Source organism: Dromaius novaehollandiae, chromosome 5 (assembly GCF_036370855.1).
Source record: "Dromaius novaehollandiae isolate bDroNov1 chromosome 5, bDroNov1.hap1, whole genome shotgun sequence".
NCBI classification, from domain to species: Eukaryota; Metazoa; Chordata; class Aves; order Casuariiformes; family Dromaiidae; genus Dromaius; species Dromaius novaehollandiae.
The window spans coordinates 19,563,957-19,590,446 of record NC_088102.1 but is presented as its reverse complement, the minus strand read 5'-3'; the positions used below and the strand labels follow the sequence as shown (position 1 = coordinate 19,590,446).

General features: G+C 39.5%; 2 protein-coding genes and 1 long non-coding RNA gene across 15 annotated transcripts in view; 2 read left to right on the top strand and 1 right to left on the bottom strand.

Moving 5' to 3' along the window:
- DGLUCY (D-glutamate cyclase) overlaps positions 1-3,343 on the top strand; it is a 45,842-nt gene extending 42,499 nt beyond the window's left edge. For 12 of the 13 annotated variants that reach the window (XM_064512178.1, XM_064512184.1, XM_064512183.1 and 9 more), the window contains one exon: positions 2,875-3,343. In XM_064512178.1, the coding sequence (XP_064368248.1) occupies positions 2,875-3,018 (144 nt within the window). In that variant the 3' untranslated portion in view covers positions 3,019-3,343. Of the gene's footprint in view, positions 1-1,157; positions 1,257-2,874 lie in introns of those variants that run through there. The other variant, XM_064512188.1, reaches the window with a different exon arrangement.
- GPR68 (G protein-coupled receptor 68) lies at positions 215-26,490 on the bottom strand. Its single transcript, XM_064512189.1, has 8 exons — positions 26,120-26,490; positions 25,229-25,987; positions 24,074-24,316; positions 14,121-14,155; positions 13,422-13,547; positions 6,554-8,522; positions 1,750-1,873; positions 215-1,327 (listed from the first exon to the last, which is right to left on the bottom strand). The coding sequence occupies exon 6, from the start codon at positions 8,378-8,380 to the stop codon at positions 7,307-7,309; it is 1,074 nt and encodes a 357-aa protein (XP_064368259.1). The 5' UTR covers positions 8,381-8,522; positions 13,422-13,547; positions 14,121-14,155; positions 24,074-24,316; positions 25,229-25,987; positions 26,120-26,490; the 3' UTR covers positions 215-1,327; positions 1,750-1,873; positions 6,554-7,306.
- On the top strand, positions 11,105-17,623 carry LOC112990273 (uncharacterized). Its single transcript, XR_003261047.2, has 4 exons — positions 11,105-11,435; positions 15,963-16,104; positions 16,482-16,544; positions 16,959-17,623. It is a non-coding gene; the product is annotated as an uncharacterized LOC112990273 (long non-coding RNA).

Genomic DNA, 26,490 nt, shown 5'->3' with positions numbered 1-26,490 from the left:
CATTAATTCTTACATAAGCAAATATATCTAACGCGGAACATCCTACAGACAATTCTGCATTTTCTTGTGCCTCACAACCAAATTAATGTGTTAGACAGTTGTTTTATTACTGAATTCATTATTAATGTTAAAAAATGAACTGTATAATACCTATTTTGGAATTGTAACCTATAAGAATATGAATTTCTATATAAATGAACAATATATAAAGATGTGACATTTGTTTTAGAATTCTTTATTAGTTTTGTCATTCACAAGGGAGTTTTCCTGAATAAAGAGCAAATTAACAAGTTTTTTTTGCTATTAATTTGAATCTTTTTTGCTCTTCTCCAACACATTTGCTAAACAGAGATCTATGAGTGAATTGCACCACTTTAGAGCTGAGGAAGCATAGTGTACATCGTGCATACTCCTTACAAATGGAAACAATAAAATTTGACGGTAGAATATAGTTTATCAGACATAATTACAATATTAAGCAAGTCTTTTTTTCCCCTGTAAGCAGATCAGAGTTCTCTACCACATAAACATTTATGAGAGACAACTAAAAACAAGGAAGACGTTTGGCTTATCCAATTCAAGTTTCTCTTCTGTGATATAAGGGATCTAATTTGCCACTTTGCATGTAGAAAGCTCAGATGCTTATATTTATAGAAGGATCATTCATATTATATAAGCTGAAGTACATTTATAATTTTATAAATGACAAATGGCACTTTTTATGCAGTGTATCCAAATAATTTCCCTAAGCAGCTGTATCATTGCTGTGTTGTAGCATGACCTCGAGATTAACACCATAACACCAAGTTCATACTTTTTCCTTAATAGAAAAGCAGTGGTTATTGTTATGCTTACGAACAATGATGCATGACCAGCAAATATGAGACAGATCTTTATAGTGCTCATTCAGAAAGCAGGTTGCCAGCTTATAATAAAAACTCTGCTAATTGACCATGCAAGGTATGCTTTAAGTCTTCCACAAGTGTTTATATTTTCACTATATACAAGAGTATGTAAAATACATGTCAAGCTTCACGTCTTAAGATACTGTAGCCTGCATGGTTTAGAAGCTTTCCTGGAAAAAACCCTAAGCATTTAACAAGAGAACATTAGACATTTTAACTTTATACATTTTTTGGTCATTTATTTTTTTCAAGGAGCTAAAGGACTTTGGTAGATGTCATTGTGAAGGAAGGAGAAAGTATTTAAAGCTATGGGACTGTCTGTCAAAGACATCGGTAAGGCAGTTTCAGTAGCAATTTCCATCAAAGCAGGATCTCACGCAAATGGAAATAAAGTAGTAGATCAAAGACCAGAAAAGGCACTCCTAGCAAAGAAAAAAACAAAAAGGCATCTCTGTGACTATTTAAAAGGCATTATGTAAATTACAGTGCGGGGGGGGGGGGGGGAGGGAAGGGAAGCTAAGACATGACTAGGCTTTTTCTTAACTTTTTATTAATTGAATTAAAGAAATAAATTCTCTCTATAGTAAATGCTAAGGCAGTATAAAGAGTTTTAATGAGTACATTTAGCATCAAATGAAAAGCAGAGTAGCTAGAATTACATTCTGAATCTATCTCCAAAATTCTCAAAGATTACTGAAAGAACAGATAATTTATGCACTGCTGCCTTAAAAGGCTTTTTATCATAACTCCCATAGAAAATGGAATGTGTCATTATTGCAGCACAGTGTTCTATAAATATCTATATTTACATATATAAGAAAAAAGGCATATGTGATCACATTACCTGTCTTTTTGGCAGTGTCCCCTACAAGCAGCTTGGTTGAAACTGAGCAGCAGGTTCAAAACTGGACAGAAGGGGAGAGGTTTCAAAGTTTTGAGATTCTGGCAAATTTCAAAAAAATGAGTACCTAGAGAGAAGAGAGACCCCTTTTAATGCTGCTACTGACTCTGTGACTCTTTGCAAAAACATTTAGGAGCAAATCTGCTAGACTTTACTCCATTGAAAACCAGGCTCTTCTAATTTCTCTGCTCATAGAATTACTCTTTTTTTTTCAGAACGGATTTTTTCCCATCCTTTTATCTTGCAATGCTAACTGGCCTGTATCTCTTCAATCAAGGATTTTGTTCCCTCTGTGTACATTAACAGCTCAACTTGGAACATGCTTTGCTATCTGCTTACATTACTGTTAGGCAAGAAAAAGAACTGAAACATGAAATTGAGTTGTGGTTCTAAACAAAGGAAATTATATGCTATTTCAGAGAATTCCAAGGAAGGAATTTCAGGGTTTTCTTTTTACTCATCTCTTAAACAACCAGAATTCTCATAAAAATCAACAGAAACAGAGGACACAGAGTAAAAGGCAGGTAGGAATCCCTGAAGAAGCAAGAAGGAAAGTGGTTGTGCAGCCCACTCTGGTACCTTTTACCTCTGTAACCCTTTTTTCTTGATGTATCCTTCTTTCCTGCTGGTCCTTTTCTTTTAAAATGCATGTGCAGTTAGCTGCTAGGTTATGGAAAAAACAGATAGTTTTTTTTGAGGTATTTGGTGAAGTTTCCTCTGATTCTGATTTGTGCAATTTAGGATTTTGAAACCAGGCAGAAAGGAATCAGGTTTCTGTAGTGTGTGTGTGTGTGTGTGTGTGTGTGTGTGTGTGTGTGTGTGTGTGTGTGTGTGTGTGTGTTTGTTTTATTTTAAATAGTAGTCATGAATACTGTCCTTTGTCAATCACTAAGTTCCAGCTGCTAAGTATAGTCTTTGGTCCAAATTAAATGGTGGTGTTTGCAAATTGCTGTCCAAAATTAACCTGGAAGATGGGGCCAGAGTCTCCATAGGTATAAAAAACACTTGATGAACGTTCTTGCCTGATTCCGGATTTTAATAAAATTGTATTTCTTTTTTTTTTTAAAGGAAGAAAAGTTTCTGAAAACTCTTGTGCAGCATGGGGTCCGCAGTGGAAAAACTGCCAGTCTAGAAATGGAAGTGGATGGGCTGCCCTTCTATAACACACATTCACTTATGATTGAAAAGCTGCTGCAAGAAGTGCAGCAGTGACTGCCCCTAATGATTTCAAAATCAGGAATTTCTCCTATGTTATTTCCTTATTCCTAAGCTACTTACAGCATAGAAAAAAAATCAGATAAAGATGGTTCTGTGTCTCCAAGTATGGGATTTTTCATGTCTAGTGTCTCAGCCATGCACAACCTTTCATGTTACCCTTACTTCTCTGAGAAGGGGAAGGGGATATGATCATGAGCATTTGGTTTACCTTTGTTTTCTATAATTTTTTAATGGATAATGGATATTAAGTGATATTATATACTAAGAGGTGATCTGGCTTTACAAAGAAAACTTATAATTAAAATGAAATGTTACTGAATTGCTGTTCCTGTTTTGTTAACCTCATAGCTGCAACAGGAAGTAACCCTTGTAGCAACTTGGATTTAAAAATACTTTGTGGTGGAGAAAACAGCTGCAGTGAAGGGGGGAGGTTCAAAACCGAACAGTTAAGTGTTACAGCAATGAAAACTTTTAAATACGGCTCCCCTACACGCTTCCTGTAGCCCCTCTAACACTGTACTCTGCTGGTGGTGGACAGTTGCTGGAACTGTGAAGAGACTGGAGAGAGCTTTAACTGATCTAGTGAACGTAAGGAGAGCTCTGCAGAGTTTCCATGTGAAGGGTAGGCTATACTGCTTGATTCCTTCACGTTAGTAGTTTTTATGCTTTTATATTTATAAATTTAGTCCCTTTCTAGGTAATATAGAAATGCTGTAGGCATTTTAGGGCATCCAATTATGAAGAATAAATGAATTAAATTTGTAAATAGTGATTAGGAATCAAGGGTTAAAAATTAAAGCATGATTAGAAATTAAAGAACCTTGGCATTCAGTATGAAATAAAATTATGTAAATGAAAGTATAGATGAATTCCAGCTATAGAAATTCAGCTCTTGGTGAGATTGCACCAATACATGACAAGCAGTTGTGAAATGTGCCTGAGTTGTGTCCTGTAAAGCTGTATTTTTATTTTAACACCATTTCAGTGTTAATGCAAAAGTTCTGTCAGTCATCAGTCCTCACAGCAGAAAGGATGTGATACATTTTACACTGGACCTCTCAGACCTGATGCCTTAGCTCTCATAGAGTGATTATAATCAGTACATAAGGACAGCATCAATCCATTGTGGGCCAGTGTGGGCCACTTTTTTCCCCAAAGGAATGTGGACTTTCAGCAGCTACGAACATCTTACATCTACTTTTCTTCTGGGCAGGTGAATTTAATGTTCTTGCCCTTGTGTAAGAGATGCATGTAACTTTTGGGAAATAAGAAAATTCGGTCCCATTATGCGACACCAGGGAGTTTTTTTATTTTAGGGCTCACTCCTTGCGTTATATTAGTTTTATTCAAAACCTTCCTGAAGAAAGTTGCAGTGAAATTCTCTCTTAAGTTTCTCAAATAGAAAATAATTTCTTTAGACATCTCCAAACTGTAACTATTAAGTAACAGATTTCATATGAATCCTTCAACTTTTTCCTGAAGCCATTAACCCCACAGGATGGCATACCTTAACTGGTGCGTAGCGCCCACAAAATTAAATGGGCATCATTTTGAAAAGCCTGTTTGGAAAAAGTGGCAGCTGATTTATTTCTCTGTGGACATGTGCACCTACATGCTCAGTAGCCTACTGACATATTACACTAACAGGTGTAATACATAGGATTCTTTCCAAACACTAACTTTTGCCAGAATAACTTGATTTGGTAAGCTTTTGCTGTCTTCATTCCAAAATACAGGTTTTAACTGTCAGATTTGGTTAAGAAATATAAAATGTAATAATTTATTATTCTTTTTCTCTGCTGTGCATTTTTTAATCCCTTCTCCTGTTCCATGCCAAGCCCCTGATTTAATCTGATAGCAATGAGTAGCACATCTCCGGCTGCCCTCGTCAGACCTCTGCTTGACTATGTTTTGCATGAAATGGAGAGAAAAGTTCTGAGGATTACGCTTCTTACACGGCAGCTAGTTCTGCAGTTACTGTGTAGGAAGAATCAATGAATACTGACTTCATGTTTAGAAAAAAGAACCCCAAGTCCTTCCCTTCCTGGTTAATAGGTTCAATACTGAGAATTGTAACAAAATGCTGGACTGTTACACGCGTTTCCTTCTTTTAAACAGCAGCTGCTGAGCTAAAGTTGACACCAGAAATATACGAACTCAGGTAAGCCTTAACCTGTCAGATAACAACTTGATTGTCGTACGGCATGCTCTGCCTTCCAGCTGCCTAATTTAAACAACGTGGCTAACTGTAAAAAAATAAAGCATAAACAGGGCAACAAACATTTCATCTCAGATCAAACCATGTGTGTGTCTTACAGCATGTCAGGTCACGGAGTCCGAGTAGTTGAGGACGTGGCTACCCTGGCTACTTTTCACAACAACACGAGCACGGCGTTACGGCAGCCGGGAGCCCCTGCCTCACAACCCAGATGTAAAAAGGCAGGAGAGACTTGGGGAAGGATTAGGAGAAAGTATAGCTAAGCAGCACTGACAGTCAGAAGAAAAATGCATGTACAAGGTAATTAGTTCAGCATGGTGAGTGGTCTAAGTATAAAGAAATGTAAAAGAATTAAACAAACCAAATGTTAACCTAAGCAAATCTAATCCCCTCTTGGGAGTGAGGACATGAATCCTTCCTTCCAAAGGAGGAGAGGAGAGGATCTGTAGTTTCTTAAATGGAATCTGTAGGCCAAAGCCAGAAAACAGTTATATCAAACACAGGCTGAATAAATATAGGAAGAAAAGAATAAAGGCATTATTTATTAAACACATCCTCTAATTATATCTAACATTGCCCTTTCAAGGTGGCTTCCAGAAAACACTTAGAATGTATTGGCTTTTAAGAACGTATTGCCTGACAAACAAGGTTTTGTCGTCTCAAGATGATACCAGGTGCAGGTCTGTCTAGAAAATCCTTTTGGGGAAAAAAAATGGTTATACTGTTGCATGTTATCAACTCTGGGTTGCAGAAAGAGAGAGGTGTTTCAAGGAAGGTTTGAAACCTGCCAGAGAAGAAGGAAAACGACAAGGCAATATTCAGGGTGTAGCAGTTATAGATACAAGAAAGCATGATGATCAGATGATGAGAAAAGGACAGGATTCCTTAGTATAACAAATAAAAATAAGAAACTAGAGAGGGGGTGCTGGTAGAAGTAAGAGGATAGAACACAACTCCCCGTTCTTTAACTGTCATTATCTCTAGTTATTCCTATATTTTGTTTCTCCTAACCTAGAAAACACATAGATCACCCATACATCATATTTTTGATACTGTATTTACTGAATAATGATCAGACCCTGAACTGTATTATCAGTGAACACAGAATTTAAAATGAATCCATTTAACAGGTTCACTGGCAATGCATTGTTATTTAATTGCTTGCATGGTTTGTGCTACACAAGACATATTTGGAAGGACATAATCCAAATCTTAGCAAGGTTTAGTGGAATTCAGATTAAACTGAATTTATCTTTGAACACAATGACTCAAAGAATTGCATGGGTTAAAAGCACCTTACGAACTACCAACCTCCTGTTCTTTTCGGAGTCCACGGACTGAATTATTTTTCCCCATCAGAGCCTTTTCTTGATAATCTGATACCTCTTGAAGTCAATAGGAGCCTTATCATGAGGTTCAACAATGTGAGATTCAATCGTCAATCAGCAGATTGAAGGTCTCAGCAGACGGTGAATTTCTCGTGCACACTCTTCCAGAACATCTCGCATTATCTGATCGGTTGTTTTAGGAGGCAGCTTCTGGCAAGGTCTCTGCAGGACTGGAAACAGGCTTGAGGAGGAATTATTCTGGAGAGTTACAGAAAAGATGCACAAATGCAATTTCTTTCTTTTAAAAAATACTTATGGGGACATTTTATTTGTTCTGTCTCCAACCTTTTCAACAGATAATGACAGCTTTTTGAGAATTTTTTTTTTCTCTAGATGCTACGGGCACAAACAGACAGCAGTTAAAGACTGTTTCAGCAGATCCACACCATGAGTACTAGCTTATTTCAGCCAGTGCGGTCATCAACAACCGTTGAGTGGCAAGACAACAGTTTGAGTTGCACCATAATGGTAGTAGACATATGATTGTAACTGAATGCTTAGTTTACACTTTCTTCTCTATAGTCAAGGTCCAAGCACCTCCAGGAACTACCTCACTATATTGCATAGGTAATAAGCCTTTGGGAGGTAAAATAGTTGTAATACATGGATAAATCAGATGTATACACAACACAGTCATATGTGGAGATTTTGGATGAGTATCCTTTTTTGATGAATACTATAGACTGCCTAAGTTATTTGTAGAGGAATCCTTTATTTCAGCAGTATCATGTGATCTTTGTAATAATGCTGGCTGTTGCTCATCCTGTGGCTTGTTGAGGGTTTCTGGAGTGTTCAGCTGGTAGGTTTCCTTAGTCTCAGTCCTTAGACATCCTAAACATGTTAAACAAGAGTCTCGCATCTTGGCAAAGTTCTGGTAAGTGCTTTCACTGGAAAAACAGTACAACACTGGGTCAGCAACACAGTTAAAAGTAGTCAACAGGAGAGAAACATGGTAAATATTAAAAATTTTCTCAGCAAATGAGCAGTCATTCTCAAACAAGCTGCGAACTACAAGTAGGATGTGGTATGGTCCAAAGCAAACTAAAAAAATGAAAACAGTGCTTGAAACCAGTCGCTTAATTTGAATTTTCTTCTTCTTTTGAGTGCCATGACTCTTGTGGACAACTCGTAAAATTCCGCAGTATGAGAAGGCCAGCAGAAAGAAGGGGAAAAGGAAGCCAGCAGAGAAGCGGTAGTAATTGACACTGTGCTCCCAGTCTTTAATGGGGTAATGCTCAAAGCACACCACGTGGCTGTCAGCATCCATACTGATCTCCCCATGTGTGAAGACAAACCAACACGTCACAATTTCTTTGGCCCAGATAACAGCGCTCACGATTGCAGCAGCCTTCAGGGTCCGAAACTGATGAAACCGAAAAGGGTGCACTACCGCTAGATAGCGATCAATGGAGATGCAGCAGAGGAAGCCCACACTGATATAAATATTCTCATACAAAAGAGTGCCACAGATTTTGCAGAGCAGTTCATCATAGGTCCAGTTGTCGTGCTGTAAAACATACTGGAGCCAGAAAGGCAGAGAAAAAATGTACAACAGGTCTGCTATAGTCAAGTTGCAAAGATAGATACCCAATTCATTTTTAGCCTTGATCTGTAGATATCCGTAGTACAGTGAGAGGCAGTTTGCTGGGAAGCCTAATACAAATACAAATATGTATACCACAGGGGATAAAGTCTGGTGGATATTGTGATTAATAGTGCACCTCTCAGTTGTATTCGCTGTGAAATTCATCTTCTATCTCTCACTGTATATCACTCATCAGGGTCCCAAATGGAGAGATGTAAAATTTAATTTCATTCAGTTTCATGTATCATTTATTTCTTCCACAAAACCTTTATACTGAGGTGATGACTTGCTGAAGGATGTTAATAACCTGAGGGTAAAACACACGAAAATCTTTAGGAGGAATACTGCTGTAAAATATTTGGTACAGTTTTCAGTAAGCTGCCTTTTCCTAGCCCTCAATTTTCTTTTGGTCTTTGATGGAAGATAAAGCCTGTCTGGGAAATCATAATTTGTGTCATTAAGTCCTAGTACTGTGCACACATACAGTATCTTCTGTCAAAGGATTCCAAAGCAGTTTATAACCATTTATCAATTTAGCTTTATGAGTATCTGTAAGGTGAAGAAATATTATCTCTGTTTACAGATGAGGCACAAAAACAGCAATTTGATTTGTCCAAGATGATGATATTTCTCAGGCAAAATAGTCCATTCAGTCTCCTTTACAGGCTGCTGTAGGGTGCACAAAACGAGCTGCTTTTTAATTTCCATTTTTAAAATTTCCCTTGAGATACAAAATACCATGGAACTTGCAGTTCAACCCATCAGGATTTTAAAAATGGAATTTGTAGCAGTCTATTTTATACAGTTGGTTGTAAACACAATTCCAAAAGCAAGCTGTCTTTCTCTGTCAGAAAGGCTCCTGTAAAAATTTGGTAAAATGTATCCACTGTCTCTGTCCTACAGCATATCATGTTATGGATTCCTTATTTGCCATAGACTCCCCAAACTACCTATTTAATATCATCTATTCCTTTGTATCTTTGCTTTTGCTTCTGTATATTGTATTTGGTTATAATTATGTTCATCTAAAGGATCTATAATCCAAATATCTACCCATACAAACCTTGTCTATACTACACAATATTACTACTTAAGACACTTAAAAAAAATCACTGCTGACAATGGGTTAGCAGCCAGTTTAACTAGGACAAGTCAGCCTTGAGCCAGCTCATAATTATTAAACCCTAGAATAAAAAAAGTATTGTATTCATCATTTTATCATCTAATGTGATATGTTCAGTCACTCTGGCACAAGTGATCAGGACTGGAAAACAGCAGGGCAGACTGTGCCCCAGTCTTAGGAGGATGTATATTTTACCTGATGATGCGAAACAGTGGGACTGTATTTCTTTCAATCTCTTTCCAGAAAATGTTGTTGTAATGCATACTGTTGTGAAGGTTAGCAATTCGTATACCCTTCCTAAAGCTTCAGTTAATATGGATGATCAATCAAAAGGAGACAGCATTGTCAGGGGAAAGAAAAGGCCTTATTGCTTTTTCCTGTTTACTATCCTAATTTCTATTTTTGTTTGTCATCATCTTCTGCCCTGTATAGGAACATACAAATTTTTACAAGGCAACACTTATGAAAACATGACCCCATTTACTATGGTCAACACACTACAGTAAATTTACTGTGAGCTGCAGCATTTGAGGATGTTACTGTAGAACAGAGTCATTTTTATATAAATGTCTTTCTAGATGGTAGTGGGCTTTAGTCCCGTCAAAATTAAAAAGATGATCACTTCCTTCAGGACAGAAGAGAATTGCCTGGCCAGAATAAATGGCCAATCCTGCAAAGACACACAATGTTTAACTTCAATCAGTGTGGCATAGTCCCACTGAAATCACAGCAAACTTAGGGTCGCACATAAACATTTAAGAATTAGAACTTTTTTCATTTGTTTCTCTTCTTTTTCTTAGCAACAGAAAGAATATCAGCCCTGGTTTTGCTGGAGGTCTTCTTGGGGGTCTCAGATAGCTTCAGTCATGAAACATCAGGCTAACGTAAGCTCATCTCTCTCAAAACTTCTAACTTCAGTGTCCCAAAACACTTGCACGAAAGACAGGTTGAGTCTAGTACACTGCAGGCTGTGCTCTCCTGCTCTCCTGCAGTTATTTAAGGGGATTAACAGACTCATCCCCACATTGTGGATGGCACAATAGTTATTACAAGCAAATCAAACACAACAGGAGAAATGCTGCTGAAGGGACCCAGTCACAGATATCGATGGTCCAGGAGATTGCTATAACCTTGCCTATGGAATGATAATGATGTTAGCAGCATAGAAGTGTACAGCAAGAATTAACCACTGAAGTTACAGGCAAATTTGCCAAAGGACTGCTTTTTAGGGGCCACTAGCTTCCTTTGAACACCATCCAGTGCACTATGCTGGTCTTCATGATATGATAAACATTATGCAGCTTTTCTATCAATCAACAGGACATCTGTTTCACACCCTGCAAGAAAACGCTCAGAATCTTTCCTGAAAATGGTTCATGAACCTAGTTACCCCACCTTTTCTAATCCAGAGCTCCAAAGCAAGGATAATTGTATTTAAATTTGTATTTGATGCAATTTCTGCATACAACTTTGGTGGCTTCAGCATATAAGGTTTGTCTATGAAGAATGATTGACATACCTAGCTACAGTCTAAAAAGCCTAAAAATCTGGGATCTATCATCTAATCTAAAATTCCTCATGTAACAATAGATACGGGAAGAACATTCAACTAAAACTGTCCAGTCAGCGTCCAGCTTCTGTTGATAAGGCCAAATTATAGTAATTCAAAAGCTGTCAATTATTTCAAAAAGTTGGACCTGTCTTTGTATGTCTAACATAGTTCAACAGCTCTAAGTTTTGGTCAGTGTTACCCAGTAAGTGAACATGGATCATAGTATGAGAAAAAACAGATGTACTCCAGCATTGCACTGTTTTTTGCAAAATTCTTTTCCTCGATGAACTCAAAATGTTTTTATTAAATTATGGTTATGTCATGGAGAACATGACTGTAAAAATCATATCTGTTTAGCTTAAAAAGTCTTGCCAGAACACAGAATATGAAGGACACAGCAAAAGTCTTACTGATATGATATTGTTCTAATATAATATACACTTATGATTACAGCAGTGTTTCCTGCTGCTGGAGGAAGTGCTGGAGTGTGCTGTTTCAGAGAGCTGGAAGAGAAGGCTGGCTTTTATGAATCTCTCTGCCTTGTGGTAACAAAACCACCCTTATCCTTTCATTGTCTTACAATAGATTTCAAAGATGGGGATGAAAAACAAAGGTCCAGATTCTTGTTTGCACAATAGCTGTTTTATATTGCTCTTCTGGTCAGTGGCAGCAGTTAGCTTGGAAAATTCTTCCCTTGTTTCAGCCTTCTCAGTGTCCGGGCTCTGGGACGCCTCTGTGCCCTCTGGTCCCCTCTTGCCTGACTAATAACATTCTCAGTAGCCAAATGCGACATGGATGAGGGTAGTATAAAGGTAGTTTACATTTTCCTTTCTTTCCATCCAGAACAAGCATACTAAGGATAGCTCATACACTAGCCAGGGCATGAAACTATGCTTTTTCAGACAAGGCTGGTATCAAAGTGCTGCAATTCCAGCTTTTCAACAGACAGGTGCTTTAAAGACCACCCTGTTAATAAGAACATGATACACAAAGCCTTACAAGGTCTCTGGAAAAGCTGAAACTGAAGGAAAGGTGATGCAAGGTAGGAGAAAGACAATATGAATAGCTCCCCTGTTACCTACTGACCTAGCCTGGACAGTACGAGTTAAAAATGAAAAACTTGTTGTGTGAAAGCCATCTGGGGTGCAGATAATCATAAAGCTGAAACCAGTTAGGGATGGGAACACACAGGCATTCCATTTAGACAGCTTCAATATGGAAATAGTGCAGCTGTGTGATTTTTTCAGAGTGTAGTTTATGTAATACCTTTAGTATCAGTGTGAGTATTTGCTTCATTCAGCAGACCTTTCCAGGCAAGATTTTTCTCTATCTCACGCATTTGCTCACGTCATTTAAATGATACCCCTCTGAGCCCAACTCTTGGAAACAAATTAGAAGACTTTTGATATCCAGATGACCTCCAAACATTCTTCTTGTTCTCAGATGAAAAATAAAGCCAAGGATTTCTTGGCTTTAAATAACTTGATTTTTTCTTGTTTTAAATGAGCCAACTTTCATTAGTCACTGAACAGCTCAACAACAGGGTCTTTTCTTTCCAAACTTCTTTGTACACCAACTGATGACAAAAACATCATTCCCACCCTGCACTAGTTAAGCTGTAAGAACTCTGTGAACTATGGAGCAGCTTAGGTGTGTTAAACACTGGCTGCTCATGATGGTACAGGAAATCACTCAGAGCCACTTATGACAACAGCCTCTTCAGCTCAGACTGAGTAATAGTGTAGAACCTGAGCAGGGGGGGTTTTTTGAGTTTCAATAAATATTGCTACAATTTGCCTCATAAGAAATAAGTCTGCAATTAGACCTACATGCTTTCAACAGAACAAAATGGGACTATGCCAAAGGACTTCTTTGCGTACATATATGCAAAAGTTATGCACACAACTTGTCTCATCCACGAAACAGTCATTTCCATGGACAGGGCGGGTAACATGGTAGTGTGCCTTTATGTGACAGTAAATCTCTTGCTATTTAATCTGTCCCTGCACCAGCCATATAAGACAGACAGACCTGAGTCACCTGACTTTCAGAGCATGTCTTGGACCATGCTGCATATTTTGGAATCAAAAATCTGCAGCTGTTTCAGCTGAGGATTTGGTTCGGATCATTACCTACATAAACACCAGCCTTTAAATACACACTGAACTTTCCACAACTCTTGAGGATTTATGAGCTTGGTTTGATTCTGTTTCACAAACCTGGAAGAATAAGGTCAAACAAAGAGACAAGAATATGTTCAGCAGCAGAGACTTGGGTGTGGTGGGACAATATAAAATGGGCAGAGACTGGCTGGCCCGAAACCTGAGAGAGAGGAGCAGGAGCAAGGGAGAGCAGCTCTGACAGCTGCATTAGCTGAGCTAAGAACTGAGAGTAGGTAAATGGCAGCTGGTTTCTGAGTATTGCTTCTGCAAAAGATTATCAATTTACTGTTCTATTACTATTATAAAATATTCTTTCTGCCTCGTCTCCTCCACGCATGCAGGAAAGGCTTCTTCATCTCCCCAACTTACTTCTGCTGTCAATGGGGCCATTCTCCAGCTGAGAGAGGGAAAGGAAGGCAGAATCAGTCCTTTGTACCTCCCTCCTTTCTTTCTGAAGTCTGTCCTTGTTCCTAGCCACTTGGGAAAGCTAATAGCCTTAATGAACAAAAAAAAAAAAAAAAAAAAAAAAAAAAAAAAAAAAGTAGAACAAGGTGGAAGTTAAGGTGCATGACTAAAGATGAGTATGAGGAAGTGACACAATTTCTGGATTAAATCAGAATAATTATGATGTAAAAGGATTACAAATAGAAAGAATCAAAAAAGGCAATAAAAATGTTTCTATTAACACACAGGAAAAGGAAGGGAAAAGAAGGGACAAGTATATGTAAAGCAGGAGCACAAATTATAGCTAAACATGGCTGAAATACTTGCTGTTATTTTTTGTTTCAGTTTTCAGAATAAAAATTGTGACTCGGTATCTCACCCCATTGTTTTTAACAAAAGGATGGAGACACAGAAAAAATAGATCCGTTTCATTGAGGAAAAAATGCAAAATCCTGTGCTTGCAAAGAAAAAAATGAAATTATCAGTATGAAATGGGGGATATTTGGCTATGCAGCAGGATGGGCAAGAATGCACTTAGATTCCCACTGCCACTACTGAAAAGAAAAGAATTACAGTGGGATACCATACTTAAGGGACATGAAGTGAGGTTTCCGCTTTACTCACCACTGATGAAGTCTGCAGAAGCTGTTTGCGCTGTGCTGTAAGAGATATATAGGCAAATTAGAAAAGTCTGTATGTTTTGGGCAACTGAACTATATAATCTCAACCTCAGTGTCTACAATTTGAAATTATATTGCTTTACAAACACAAGTTTTCTGAACATAAATTGATAGTGTTTGTGAAGCACTGCAGAAGTCCATTTATTTATCTATGACAGTCATTTGTACAACTGCCATAGATAAACAAATGGACTATGGGCAATGTGAAGCATCTTTATGAGAGAGGGAAATAATTCTAGTGAATAGGGTATTTTATCCTTGTTGAATAATTGGGATAAGTCAACATACTGCCCAGCTACCTGTAAGGGCACAACGCAAAGCCATGGAGATATAGTCAAGCTAGCACTGACTCTTTGCTCAGGGACCAGAAATAGCATAGCTGCAGCAGTGTGATACTTTGCCTGGGGAGATTAGAGGAGGAGGGTGATATCAGGTCTGGAGGAAAACCAAGTTAATGCATCTCTACAAGAAAGTTACTCCCATTTGGCTCAAGGGTCTTAGTATGGCACGGGTTTTGTTGAGCTCAGACAGAGTCAGTGTGGCCCATAAAGAGACAAAAGTCCAGTGGAAATAATGACTTTACTCATTAAAGACTGTAGCCTGATGTACATGCATGAGTGGGCTAAAAATTAGGTTGCATTTTTCTGATTCCTAACCCTAGTGCATCTGACAGAAATACTTGCCTACTTCTAGTGTAGCTTATTTTATATTCACCATCAAAGGATCTTTTCAGGGCATAACATTAATTTCTCTATTGACTATACCACGTGCCTTTAATTGGATCAGTTTCTAAACCAACAATATCTCAGTGAATCTGAGATTAAACATATGCCACTTTTAAAGGTAGATACCAAAGTCTTAGTCCCTAAGAGTGTAAAGTATAAGTCATTACAACAGAAAGCTCACAGAAATATTGTTTTTGTTGAACCTCTACATGAAGAGCAGCTGGCTGCAAGGAGTTTTGTTTTTGCTTTCAGCTGGTTTTGTGGATGTTTTTTAATAAAGCAGAAAGGCCACCTCAGAGATTATCTTCCAATTTTTATATCTGCTTTTTTGCATTAGAAGGATCGAGTCTGTATGGCCTTTACAAAAGAATCTTACTAGAGGCATACAGTAAAAATTAGACTGTGTCTTTTTAAACCTCTGAAACCATCTTATATAAAATGCAAAAAAAAATCAAAAACCCAAACCCAAATTCTCCTCCCTTTTAAATTTAATTTAGGTCAATACTCAACCCGTTAAGTGTGTATTAACTTGCAAGGGAACCTATCTTACGTGTATCTCTGTGTATAATAACCATTACTCCTCTGTGTATTTGTTTCAGTGGGACGAAACCATAGAAGTATTCAGTAAATTACAAATCACATTACTTTTGTCATTACTGTATGACTCCATTTATAAACCTATTGTCAAAGAAGGAAGTCAGCAACATTTTTTAGAACCCACATAAACAAAAGACTAATTAGTCATCAAAGTCCAATTTTCCCTGGCACAGACATGCTATTATTCACAGCGTTGACTTAATCACTGCACTTAAACTTTGATGTCCTGGGAATTTGTCTCACATCTTAGTTTCTGTTTTCCATCAAATCTCGCCAAAGTCTGAAATAAGCTAGCTCCCTTAAATATTTCATCACTGAAACTTCAGGTGCCACTTGCACCACAATGGTGGGTGAATTTAGGATTTCATGCCCATAAATATGTCATTAAGAATCAATAATGTGGATCTGAGTAACAGATTCCTGTTAAGATCCTTGAATCATGAATATTTCCTTTTTTCTGATAGTGAGCTTAATGCTTGTGAAGAGTACTGGATTGGAAATCAAATGTGTGTGGAAAAAACGTCTGATGATAGTATCCCGTGATAATGGTCTAAAATACTACAGTTCCAAGTGACTACACTAAAATATTGCAACACATCAGCAAAGGTAAGTATTTACTCCTTGTTCCTCCAGTAGTTAGTGCCACCCTCCTCTACCTCAAACTCTGCCACAACCCACCCACTTCCCAAATACAGAGTATTTTAGTGGCTTAGTTCGCTGGCTTACAGAGGGTCAGGTATGTGGTTAACTGTTCAACTGTACTACAAAATTTTCTCCTGATCATCATAAACTGAAAAATTTGACTTGTGCAGCCTAACATAAGCAGTATAGGCTGATGTATGCAAAGCAGCTAGGAGTTAATGAAGATAGTCCACATACATTAGAAAATGAATTAATACAAATCAATTCCATGACCTCTAAATCTAGTTCTAATGTTCATTTCCCCATCAGTGACGACGTAGTAATGTAGTTTAACCTTTCAGGTGCCCTGGCCCACAGATCACAAAGTTCCTCAAGAAACAGCCGAACCAGTATGGACCATATATGTAAGTGTTTTACATTCAACTCACTTCATACAGTCAAACAAACAAACTTTTAGTTAAGCAGGAAGCCACCTAGAAAAAAAAGCAGCCAAGCAATTCTCAATAGCCTTGGGAGCAGTAATGTACTACAGGCCAATAACTTCTCATGATAATACAGTATGTTGTAGGCTACACTGGGAGATGTCACAAGTGGGACTTATTGGAAAACAAGATTCACATTACTGGAAAATGCCAGTGTTTCAGAGAAAAATTGCCCTGAATATGCCAGGAAATTATCATTCTAGGCTAACATTTGTTCTTTTAATTAGTACACTGAAAACTCAACTTCTTTCTTATGCAATGTGCAAACTGTTATATATGACATATTATGTCTTATATATGATACAAAAAAGTAATGAAGCATACTTTATTTTACAGTAGAATGCAGGAAAAGGCATGGGGGCATTAGAGTGGACACACACTGAGCTTGAGTCAACAGTACATATTTGTGCGCCCTTCCCACATATCACACTTGGAGGTATAAAGCGGACGGGGCACGGCCTTTCCACCCTGCGCACCACTACAGGGCTCCGCTAATCGCTGACCGGCTGGGAGAGACGCAGGACGGCCAGAGGTCTAGCAGAGCTGACCACTGAAGGAGTCGGGGTTGTTTAGTCTAAGGCGAACAGACTGAGGACAAACACAGCAACAGTTTTCACATTGTTAAAGATTGTTGCAAAGAAGGAAGTGATAAATTGCTCTCCCTGTGGCTGTGAATGCCTAGTGCAGAGGGACTGGGTTAAACACCACGAAAAACTTCCCACTTGCAAATGGAGCACTGGAATAGATGATGCAGAGTTGTCTTCACAGGAGGCTTCAACAAAGTTTGACAAAACATCGTGAGAATGGTTCAGCTGATGCTGCTTGAAAGCAAAGAGCAGTGTGGGGAGCTCTCAGGACCCTAACTATTCAGTTTTCTTATTGCTTGTCAAGTGACATGACATCACTCATCCCTCTTTGCCCCATGCAATACCAGGACAATCAATTGTATAAATCTGACAGAATCATTTCCAAAATGGAATTCTGTTTTTAAATAAATTACCATTTTCCAATGCTTTTTCGTGAAGTGTTTTTCATTTTGAAAGGTTTTTTCATAGAAGTGAAAGCTATGTGGAAGTGAAGTCTATATGACTTCACATCCACAAAAATTAATAAAAAAAAACCATTTTCTGATGCTGCACTGTTTGATTCCAGGTTTTTGTGACTTTAGACTTCTTAGATGAGGCCTGTGCATATGAAGGACAATTTGACTAAAGGGCAAAGAAAGACAGACAGGACAATAAGCACAGTTTGTCCTGCATCTTAAACTGCTTCTTATTCTTTATCTAGGTTCAGGGTTTTTTTTACTGAATGAAAGGGCCAAACAACTGGCTGAGCATAGCGAAGTGCTGAAAAGAATGTACATTTTGGAGAATTCCTATTTATGGTAATAAGAAGTTCACACAACGTGTACTTTCAGGCAAGTAGTCCAACTGATATCAGGGAGATGAATCACATAATAGGAATTAGTCACATCGCAGTTGCCTTAAGCAGTTGGCGCATAGTCTTTAAAGATCAGGCAGGTAGAGACTGACCATGTCCCAGCAGTGAATGCAATTCCCTTTTCTCTGTCAGCGCAATGTCAGCATGGACAGCTTGACCCTCCAGAATTTCACTGCTGAGCCGCCGCGGCAAGCTCTTACCCCCAGGATACGTCTCCCTGATGCTGCCTGGGTGACTTGCTTGCGTACAGGAAAGTGGGTGGAGAAAAACTCTACATCACACCACTTTCTGCAGAAATCTTTACTCCTGTGTCCAGCAGAGAATAATTCCCGATCTACCTTCCCCCACTAAAACCTCCCTCTCCCCCACAGCACAAAAGCTAAAAACCATCCTGTGCCTGTTGTGCAGGAATTAGGCAAATAGGTAAACAAACAACTACAGATAATAAAATTGCTTATAATCCTGAATCTGTGCACAGATCCTCATTTAAAATGGCAATGGGAGAAAAGCCAAGACTATGCAGGTCGTACTGAGTAGAAACCGTGTAAGCCATGACCAACATGTAAAATTACCAGTAAGGAACGAGTGTTACAGAATGGAACAACTGTCCTGTAGGCCTAGAACTGAGAAGTAGGAACTTCTCCCTCCCAAATTAAATAGGTTCTGATTCATTTTACCATCTACAGCCTTGGGAAAACCACCTCACACTTCTGATTCATTTTTCCAAGCTCTGTATTATTGCCTCTTTTGATGTGGCAGCGTGCTCAAACACCAGAACTGTGCTCCATCAGGCAATGGCAGATATCTTGTGGGGCAGCTTTTGAGGAAACAGAAAATTGGTGGCTTAAGATTTAAGGCTCTTCCTGCTGGTCTTCCCCAGCATCACTGGCTGGTTATGCAGGAAAATTTTTGTTTGAGAACTAACAAATTGGAGAGCAGAGACCAGTTCTCTTGCTGCTTGCATCTTTTATAATGCCACTGCCCCCAAACAGAACAAGGCATAAGTAAACCCAAATATCAGCACAACATGCCCTCCAAACAGGGTTACTTCATTAATAGAATGTAATTTGTAAACCTAATCCCATTTTCAACAATCAGTTCATCAATACAATTGTTTCTCTTCTTTTACTGATAGTTCATCAGATAAAACTGATTTTCCAGTGCTTCTGACAAAGAGTAATTTAGACCAGCAATAATCAATTTTTAACAAAGAGAAAAGGCTATTTGAGAGGAAAATTCTGGCTTGCCAGGTCTAACTAAAATGCAGTTGAAACTCTGCTGTGTCTAAGGAGACTGAACAGATCTCCTGTTCAAGAAGAATGTTAACATTTTCATTGTTCCCCACATCAGCAAATAATGATACATTCAATAAAGTCATCTCTCTTTTAAATGCTATTTTCTGCATATATGATTCAGTATATGATTCATTTTGTACAGTAAAATTTTTAAGAGATGGCAAAGTGAAAAGCTATTTAAAATATTTGGAGATTTTTCCCTTCCTCCCCTCATTTTTCTTTGACTTTTTTCTTGTTCTTCTGTTTGGATTTAATTGTAGAAACAAAATTCATCAGAGAATAGGATCCCGTTCAATTCAAACACTTAGTATCATATGCATTGCAGCCATTTAAAAACTGGAATAAATCTTTTGTGCTTCTGCACTATGTTTGTGTTTCTGGCTTATATTGATTCCCTGTTTTGTGTTGCAAACATGTTTTTGTTCTAAATCATATTGTTACCAAGTCTTTCTGCTGAAGTACATTATCTGTAACTGAAGCCGGGATGAGACCTGCATTGACTACTTTCAGCTTTGGTGGATAACATGGTATCTTTATGCAAACACCTTGTATATGCTTTTCAGCGTATAACCACAACATAAGCTCCACTGCCTGGGGTCAGAACATATGTCTATCTAGCCCATTATTGTGGTTTTGACAGCTGAAGAAAGCAGGCTCCGTTCTGGTTTGTTCACAGCAAATGCAGAGCCAACAAATTCCAAAACAGTGGGACAAACCTCAGCTTTCAAAGGGTCCCCTTTTGCTTTAGGACCCTTCCTTGTGCTGCTATTTAGCCATGCTTGTTTCCTTTCAGACTTGGCTGAGTCTTCTTCAGATGGCGTTCTGCGTTTCTTCCCCAGATCCAATGCGGAAGGGAGGGAGTGTCTTCAAACAGCCCCTGTATAGACTGCAGAGATCTAACTTTTCTAGCTGTCCTTTTTCACTGCCTTTTATTAAGCTTCCTCCTTTTTTTTTTTCCTCTCCAGTTTCCCTTTTGGAAATTAAACAAGTTTCCAGTAGATAAGTTTCCAGTCTAAGTCAATATTCTCATTTAAGTCTTTTTCCCCAGTGTTATTTCTCAGACTTCTCTCATGTTTTTGTAGAAGCAGCATGCTATGGAGAAAATTTTCTCTGTGCTCCCTGAGTAATGGCGTTCTGTTCTCAGTGCTCTTTCCCTCGCTGCCACTCTCCCTCCCTAGCTGACTACTGAAAACTTGAGCCACATATATAAATTTTTGTTACTTGAGGATACAGGACTCCAAAGACGTAATCCCTGGTGGACGTATCATTCTAAACAAAGCGCTGGCATGTGCATCTGCAGGCTTCCTTACGTTTTCATTTCCTGAATTTTCATTTCCTCAATTCCCTTAATTTTCATTTAAAAAATTCTTTTAGTACTTACATGATTTCAAGTGCTAGCGTCTTGCTTTCATTAAGATGTAAACAAAGCCCAGCGTTCCTTTACTCCAGAGTGTCCTCATTTCCTGATGAATATGAACCCTTCTTCCCACCTCCATTTTCTTAGTCATACTTTGAAACTGCCTCTCTGTACCTCTGTCTGGCCTTGCATATGGTGCAAGAAGCCTTTCTCAGCATGATGCTGTTGAACTCCTGTGCTTCAGCATCCTACCCAAGAGCCTAAATGTTGCTCCAGTGCCTCTCCACCCTACCTTTGGATGACATTGGCATCCACGTGAGCCACGACTGCCTGCTTTCCCCCAGGGACCCCTAAGAACCTGCCTGGAGGTCAGAGCCCACATCAGGTTCACCACCTCTGCTCCCGGGAGGCACATCACAGCGTCCTCCCGGGAGTCACAAACTCAGCCATCCACATGCTCAAGAAGCGACTGACCCTCCTCGAGCCTTCCCTCAAATAAAATCTGAAGATCAACCTGCCCACGAATAATGCTATTATTAATCTGGATAAAAGAGGTGCAACACAAAAATCAAGAAGCTGGTTAAAGAACCATGACCTTACAGAAACAGAAACTTCTTCTATAGCGTCAGAGAAGGAACTTTAAGCAAAGGTAACAATTTTACTATACATCATTCACACTTTCCAACATGCATCTGCTCTGAGAAAAGGGAAAGTATCAAATACTTTTTTACAAATCAAACCTGTTTTAGTTATTGGATCTGAGATGGAAAACCTGATACTACAGTAAATTTAAGATACCAAAGTTCAGAGCTGTTTAGAAATCCAGGTCCTGGCTTTGTTCTATCCTCCATATAGAGGTGTAAGATGATCGCTAAAATTTGGACGCAAGTTCAAATTCCAAATAATAATGTTCTGATGTGGTAAGTTAAGGATCTGAAGTTTAAGTCTCTTCCTAGTTTAAAAGATAATTCCTATTTTAAAAGGTATGTCTGATCACTTCTTAAAGGCAGAGCATAAAACAGATGTATCGTTTAACTAGATGTGTGTGTAGATGCTAAATAATTATTTGATGAGTAAAAATTCTTCTTCTGCCTTCAGCAGAGGGAGCACCAAATGTTTCTGGGTTACTGCCCTGATATAAAATTATCACATCCTAATTCTTACTAAAATACTGAGTTATAAAAAAAAGCCAAACCAAAAGAGATATCTGTAGTGTACTTCCATTCTTTCCTACTGAAGTTGTCCATCTTTGGCATTTTATTCAGGTGTCATTTAAAGAGACTTAAGTTTGATAGTTGGATTGTGTTTGCTTTTGTAATATATTCATTTTTGATGCTTTCTTCCCTTCGTCTATTAGCTAGTTCATGCCTCTCTACTCTCAACCAATAGCAAACAGTCTGAGAAAAAGGAAGTTTGAAAGCTTATAGAACAAAGGAATAATTTTCAGAAATGAGAGACCTGGCTCATCTTGGCAGCAACAGCTGTCCATGGCAGTTGTTGAGTGGAGAACATCAGGAGGACCTCCCTCACGGAGCAGCTGAAACAGCAACAGAGAGCCCCCTCCATCACATGTAGACCAGATCAGTTTTGCAATTCTGCTCGCCTTGGGCATAGTGACCGATCTCTGCATAAGCAGCCCCAGATCAAACTCCAAGACAACCCAGCCGGAAACAAATTTGCTGCCACAGAAACAACTCCCAGTGACAGGGCTTCTCATTGAGGGATAGAATCCCATATACTTTCATGTAAGCCCATTTCTCAGCCTCCCTCTAACAGAGTGTTTTAGGCCTATTATTTAGTCTTTTTTTCAGACAGACCAACTACAGCTTCCAGATGAGGTGGCTGAAAAGTTCTGCTTTTGCTACCCAGGAGGTTTACAGGGGTCAGAGCATGGTTTCTAGTGGAGAAAAAGGAATTACAGTGGATGCATCCATCAGAGAACAAACTGCAATGTTAATTCTTAGCTGCTGATGATTACTAATACTGTTACTTAAAATTATTGGCCATTGTTTTTAAACGTTAAAGCTGTTCTGTATCTTTTCAAAACCAAGTGCCATCAGCTGTCAGGGACAGCAGCTCTGCAAATGCTTCAGCTGGCAGAATATTTCATAACAAGCATTAAAAGCCACTCCAAATAAGCTTTATAGGAAAAACAAACCCCTTGGAGGAAACATCCAGCTAATTGTAAGGTAATCGGCCTCACAAGCCTGCCATGTCTGGAGTTCTATTTCCATGGTTCTCCACTTAAAAATATTTAGCAAAGTTGTGTTAATATTAAGAGCTGTTGAGTCCAAAATAACTTCTGTTCAGTTATCACCACGCTGGCACAAGAATGGTCAGCAGCAGTGAAGCCCCAACTCGATGCAAACGTGCCCTCAGATCAGATCTTCAAAAGCTGGCAAGGAGAGAACTTTCTGCTCCATGAACTATTCAAGATGGTTCCAAGCACAAGGAGCACTTTGACAGATGGATGCCGAGAAAACTTGCAGTTATGGTATCATCTGGTTATTCTGAATGACAACAACTCCTGATTAGCGGAGCAAATCTCTTACTGGTGCCTGTACCTTTGCCTATACCTGGCCCTTGGTGCTGTGCTCAGCCGAAGGTAAGCAGTTTCTGGTAGGTCTGACCATTGGAAGAAGTCACCCTCCTGGCTCACTGTATTTCATGTCATCATGTGTGATGACATTTATGTACATCTAGCCCAGCTGGGAATGATTTTCTCCCTTTTCCCTCTTTCACTTCTGTCTCCTTTGTCTGTTCCCCCTCTCTAGGATTCCTTACGGTCCTCAAGTCCCAGAACAAAGACAGTCAATTTTTCTCTGCCAGTTGCAAAGTGAGTTAAATAAGCCCCAGTGCAGATGCCAAGTGAGGTGACTGTTTTTAATTGGATATTGGAACTGTCACTTTTTTCTTTATTTAAACCTGTGATATTCATATCACAATGCCGTGGTGTAAACATTATCACCTCCGAGGTGTGTCCCACTATCACAGAATGAGATGTTGGCCTGATCGTATGAAACCAATGCTTTCTGACCGTGGAAAGACTCCTAAAACTTTGTGGAGGTACCTATATTTTATCATCTTAGTTACAGCTTTATAGCACTAAACATAAGATGAGGTGGAAACAGCTACCTTCTGCCTCTTCCCTCATATAACAGAAAGAGCTTATAATTGCAAGTGTAGAAGCAGTATCATCGGGGGTGAGGGGGCGGGGGGAGGAAGAGGCAACAAAATACTAGAAATAGGATGGGGAGGCAGGAAGGATAGGGCTGAGAGCAGTGAAATTATATATTTGCTCAGAAAAGGATTATGGAAGCAGGCATTAAAAACACAGGCTTGATTCTTGATTCACTTACTGGCTTCTTAAGTAGAGCAAACTTGAAAGAAGAAGTGGTCAGATGTGACACCGTCCTGGAGCCCGTGTGAATCCAGGCTGCTAATGTGGAAAATGTCACGGAGGGAGCTGATTAACGCACTGCTCAGAACGTCCCGTAACGCTCAGAATGACACTGTCCTGTCTTGTGAGCCTCTGGGCAGCCGTTTCTCCTTGTCTCGCTGTTGAATTTCCATAATTTTTTATTTATTAATATCTAGATTTGCTTTGAACAGAAAAGCACAGAACAAGGCTGAATATTCTTCTAAATTCTCTATTTCTCAACCCCCCTCAAGAACACATAAAGCTTATCTCTCAGTGATTTACTTCTCCTGTTTCTTTAAAAGGACTGTCAAAGAGCTAGAAAAATTTATTAGTAACATAGGCAGCCTACAGTAGGGAACAAATGTTTGTAATCCTATTAAAGAAAAAAAAAAGAAAGAAAAGAAAAAAACCAGATCCATTTCTGATAGAACGGATCTCATTTCACTAAACAAACCCTCACATTTCAAGTTTTGTAAGTAGTGTTCAGAATAACAGTGAGAAAAACGGTTTACTGTTTGTAAAATATGTTGATAATACCCTTTTGAGATAGAGAGACAAGTCTAAGTCACTGTACGCAGAGCACCTACACACAGCGAGGTTTCCTGTTAGGCATAACTTTCAGTTTGCAAATCACTTGTTAGTCATTCAGAATAGTTTATATCTAGTTTTACATTTCTACTAACTTCTCTGAAAATGACGAAGGGGATTTATCTTCCCTGCCCCCGTCCGCACAAACACGAAACAGATTCTCGGTTTATTTTAACAACTCCATTTCGTCGATATGACTTCAGCCTCTGACTCTCCTTGTGCCTGAGTGCACCTTGAGCAAGCTTTTTTGGAAGAACTTCTGTTCAAATTATTTCCCACTAGTGGGACCTGGCAAAGAAAATTTATTTTGAAGTCATGAATTTTTGGACACATTGTTTTGGCTGGGTCCGTGGACTGCCTTATTGTTTTGCTTTGCCTCACTTCTAGCAACCTAGCCAAAGCAGAGTCCTGCCACCTTTCCAGGGGGGATTTCCTTGTATAGCTTGGCTCACTGACAGAAACTTCATTTGCTTTTAAGAATACATAGATAAAAATTGAAACTCACCTGCGAGGAGAGTTTGCACATCGAGGCTTTCCCTGCAGCGTGAACAGCGCAAAACTTGCACTGTCCCGGTGGTGGCTCGGGCTGCCGCCGGGGCTGCCCTCCTCCCAGCTGCCAGCCAGGCGCCGGGAGCAGCAGCAGCAGCAGCAGCAGCAGGAGATTGTGTTTCAGCTCCCGTGCTCCTTACGGTGCAGCTGTGAGGGAGGCAGCTCGTCCCTCACCCACTCATTCATAAAGAAGGGAGACGTGCGTGCCAACAGCAGATGCTAAATCCAGAGACGGCGGTACGCAGCGCAGCGTTCACACCCACACCTACTGGCACCGGCACAAGCCAGCGGCGACACCGCGCTGCACGGTGACTGATCACAGCAGCTCAGGCACAGCCCAGATACTCCTGCTCACGACTTATCTAAACACACACAGATGTTGGCTTGTGTAAGCATGCTACAAAGTATACGGAGGGTTAGTGTTGTTACTACTATTATTTACATTAAGTTGCTCCTAGAGCTTGCTGAAGTCAGACCTTCACCACCTGAAGCAACAGCTGATCTCTGCACAAGACAGCTTCTTCTCCGAACATATGAGAGGCAAAGGCAAGGAGCTGGATGTTTCCTTCCTCTGTCTTTTAGGCAGCTGGTGAACCAAGGCACGGCAGATTACAGAACTTGCCCAAGGTCATTGAGGATGATGGTAGCAGATGTAGAAGCTGACCTTCTGCTAACTCAGACCACTACTTGTTTTCCTCCAGGACAGAAATCTGTGCTGTGGGTAAGTAGTGAACCGTCTGTCATTCAAAGTGAAACACACATACTCTTAAAAAAACAGAGAGATATCAATTACAGCACAGTAAAACACACAAATTACAGTTTGGGTTTTGAATTGTGCATAACTCACCGTGTGCAGGACCCCTCGCCGTGTCACCGCGAGGACATGCAGTGACTCCCTGTTCCCAGCACAGCACTTGCAAAGAGAGCGCCCGTCTGCTCACCCTAAGGGCGTGACAGTGCTCCAAAAGCGGCCAGAGACAGCAAGTCTGGAAATGGCAGCCTTGTGCTGGGTACTCTGAGACACGTTCTCTGTTTCCGTCTTGGTGGAAAGCGCAGGCTAACGTAAGCAGACAAGCAAAAAAGAAAAAACCGAGGAGAGGATACGATGACATCCACAAAACCTGGAAACACTCCAGGAGTCCCCACGGGTAATGTCAGAACCAGCGTCAAAAATAACTACTCTTTCCAAAGACATGCAAAGGGCTCTTCAGGTATAAC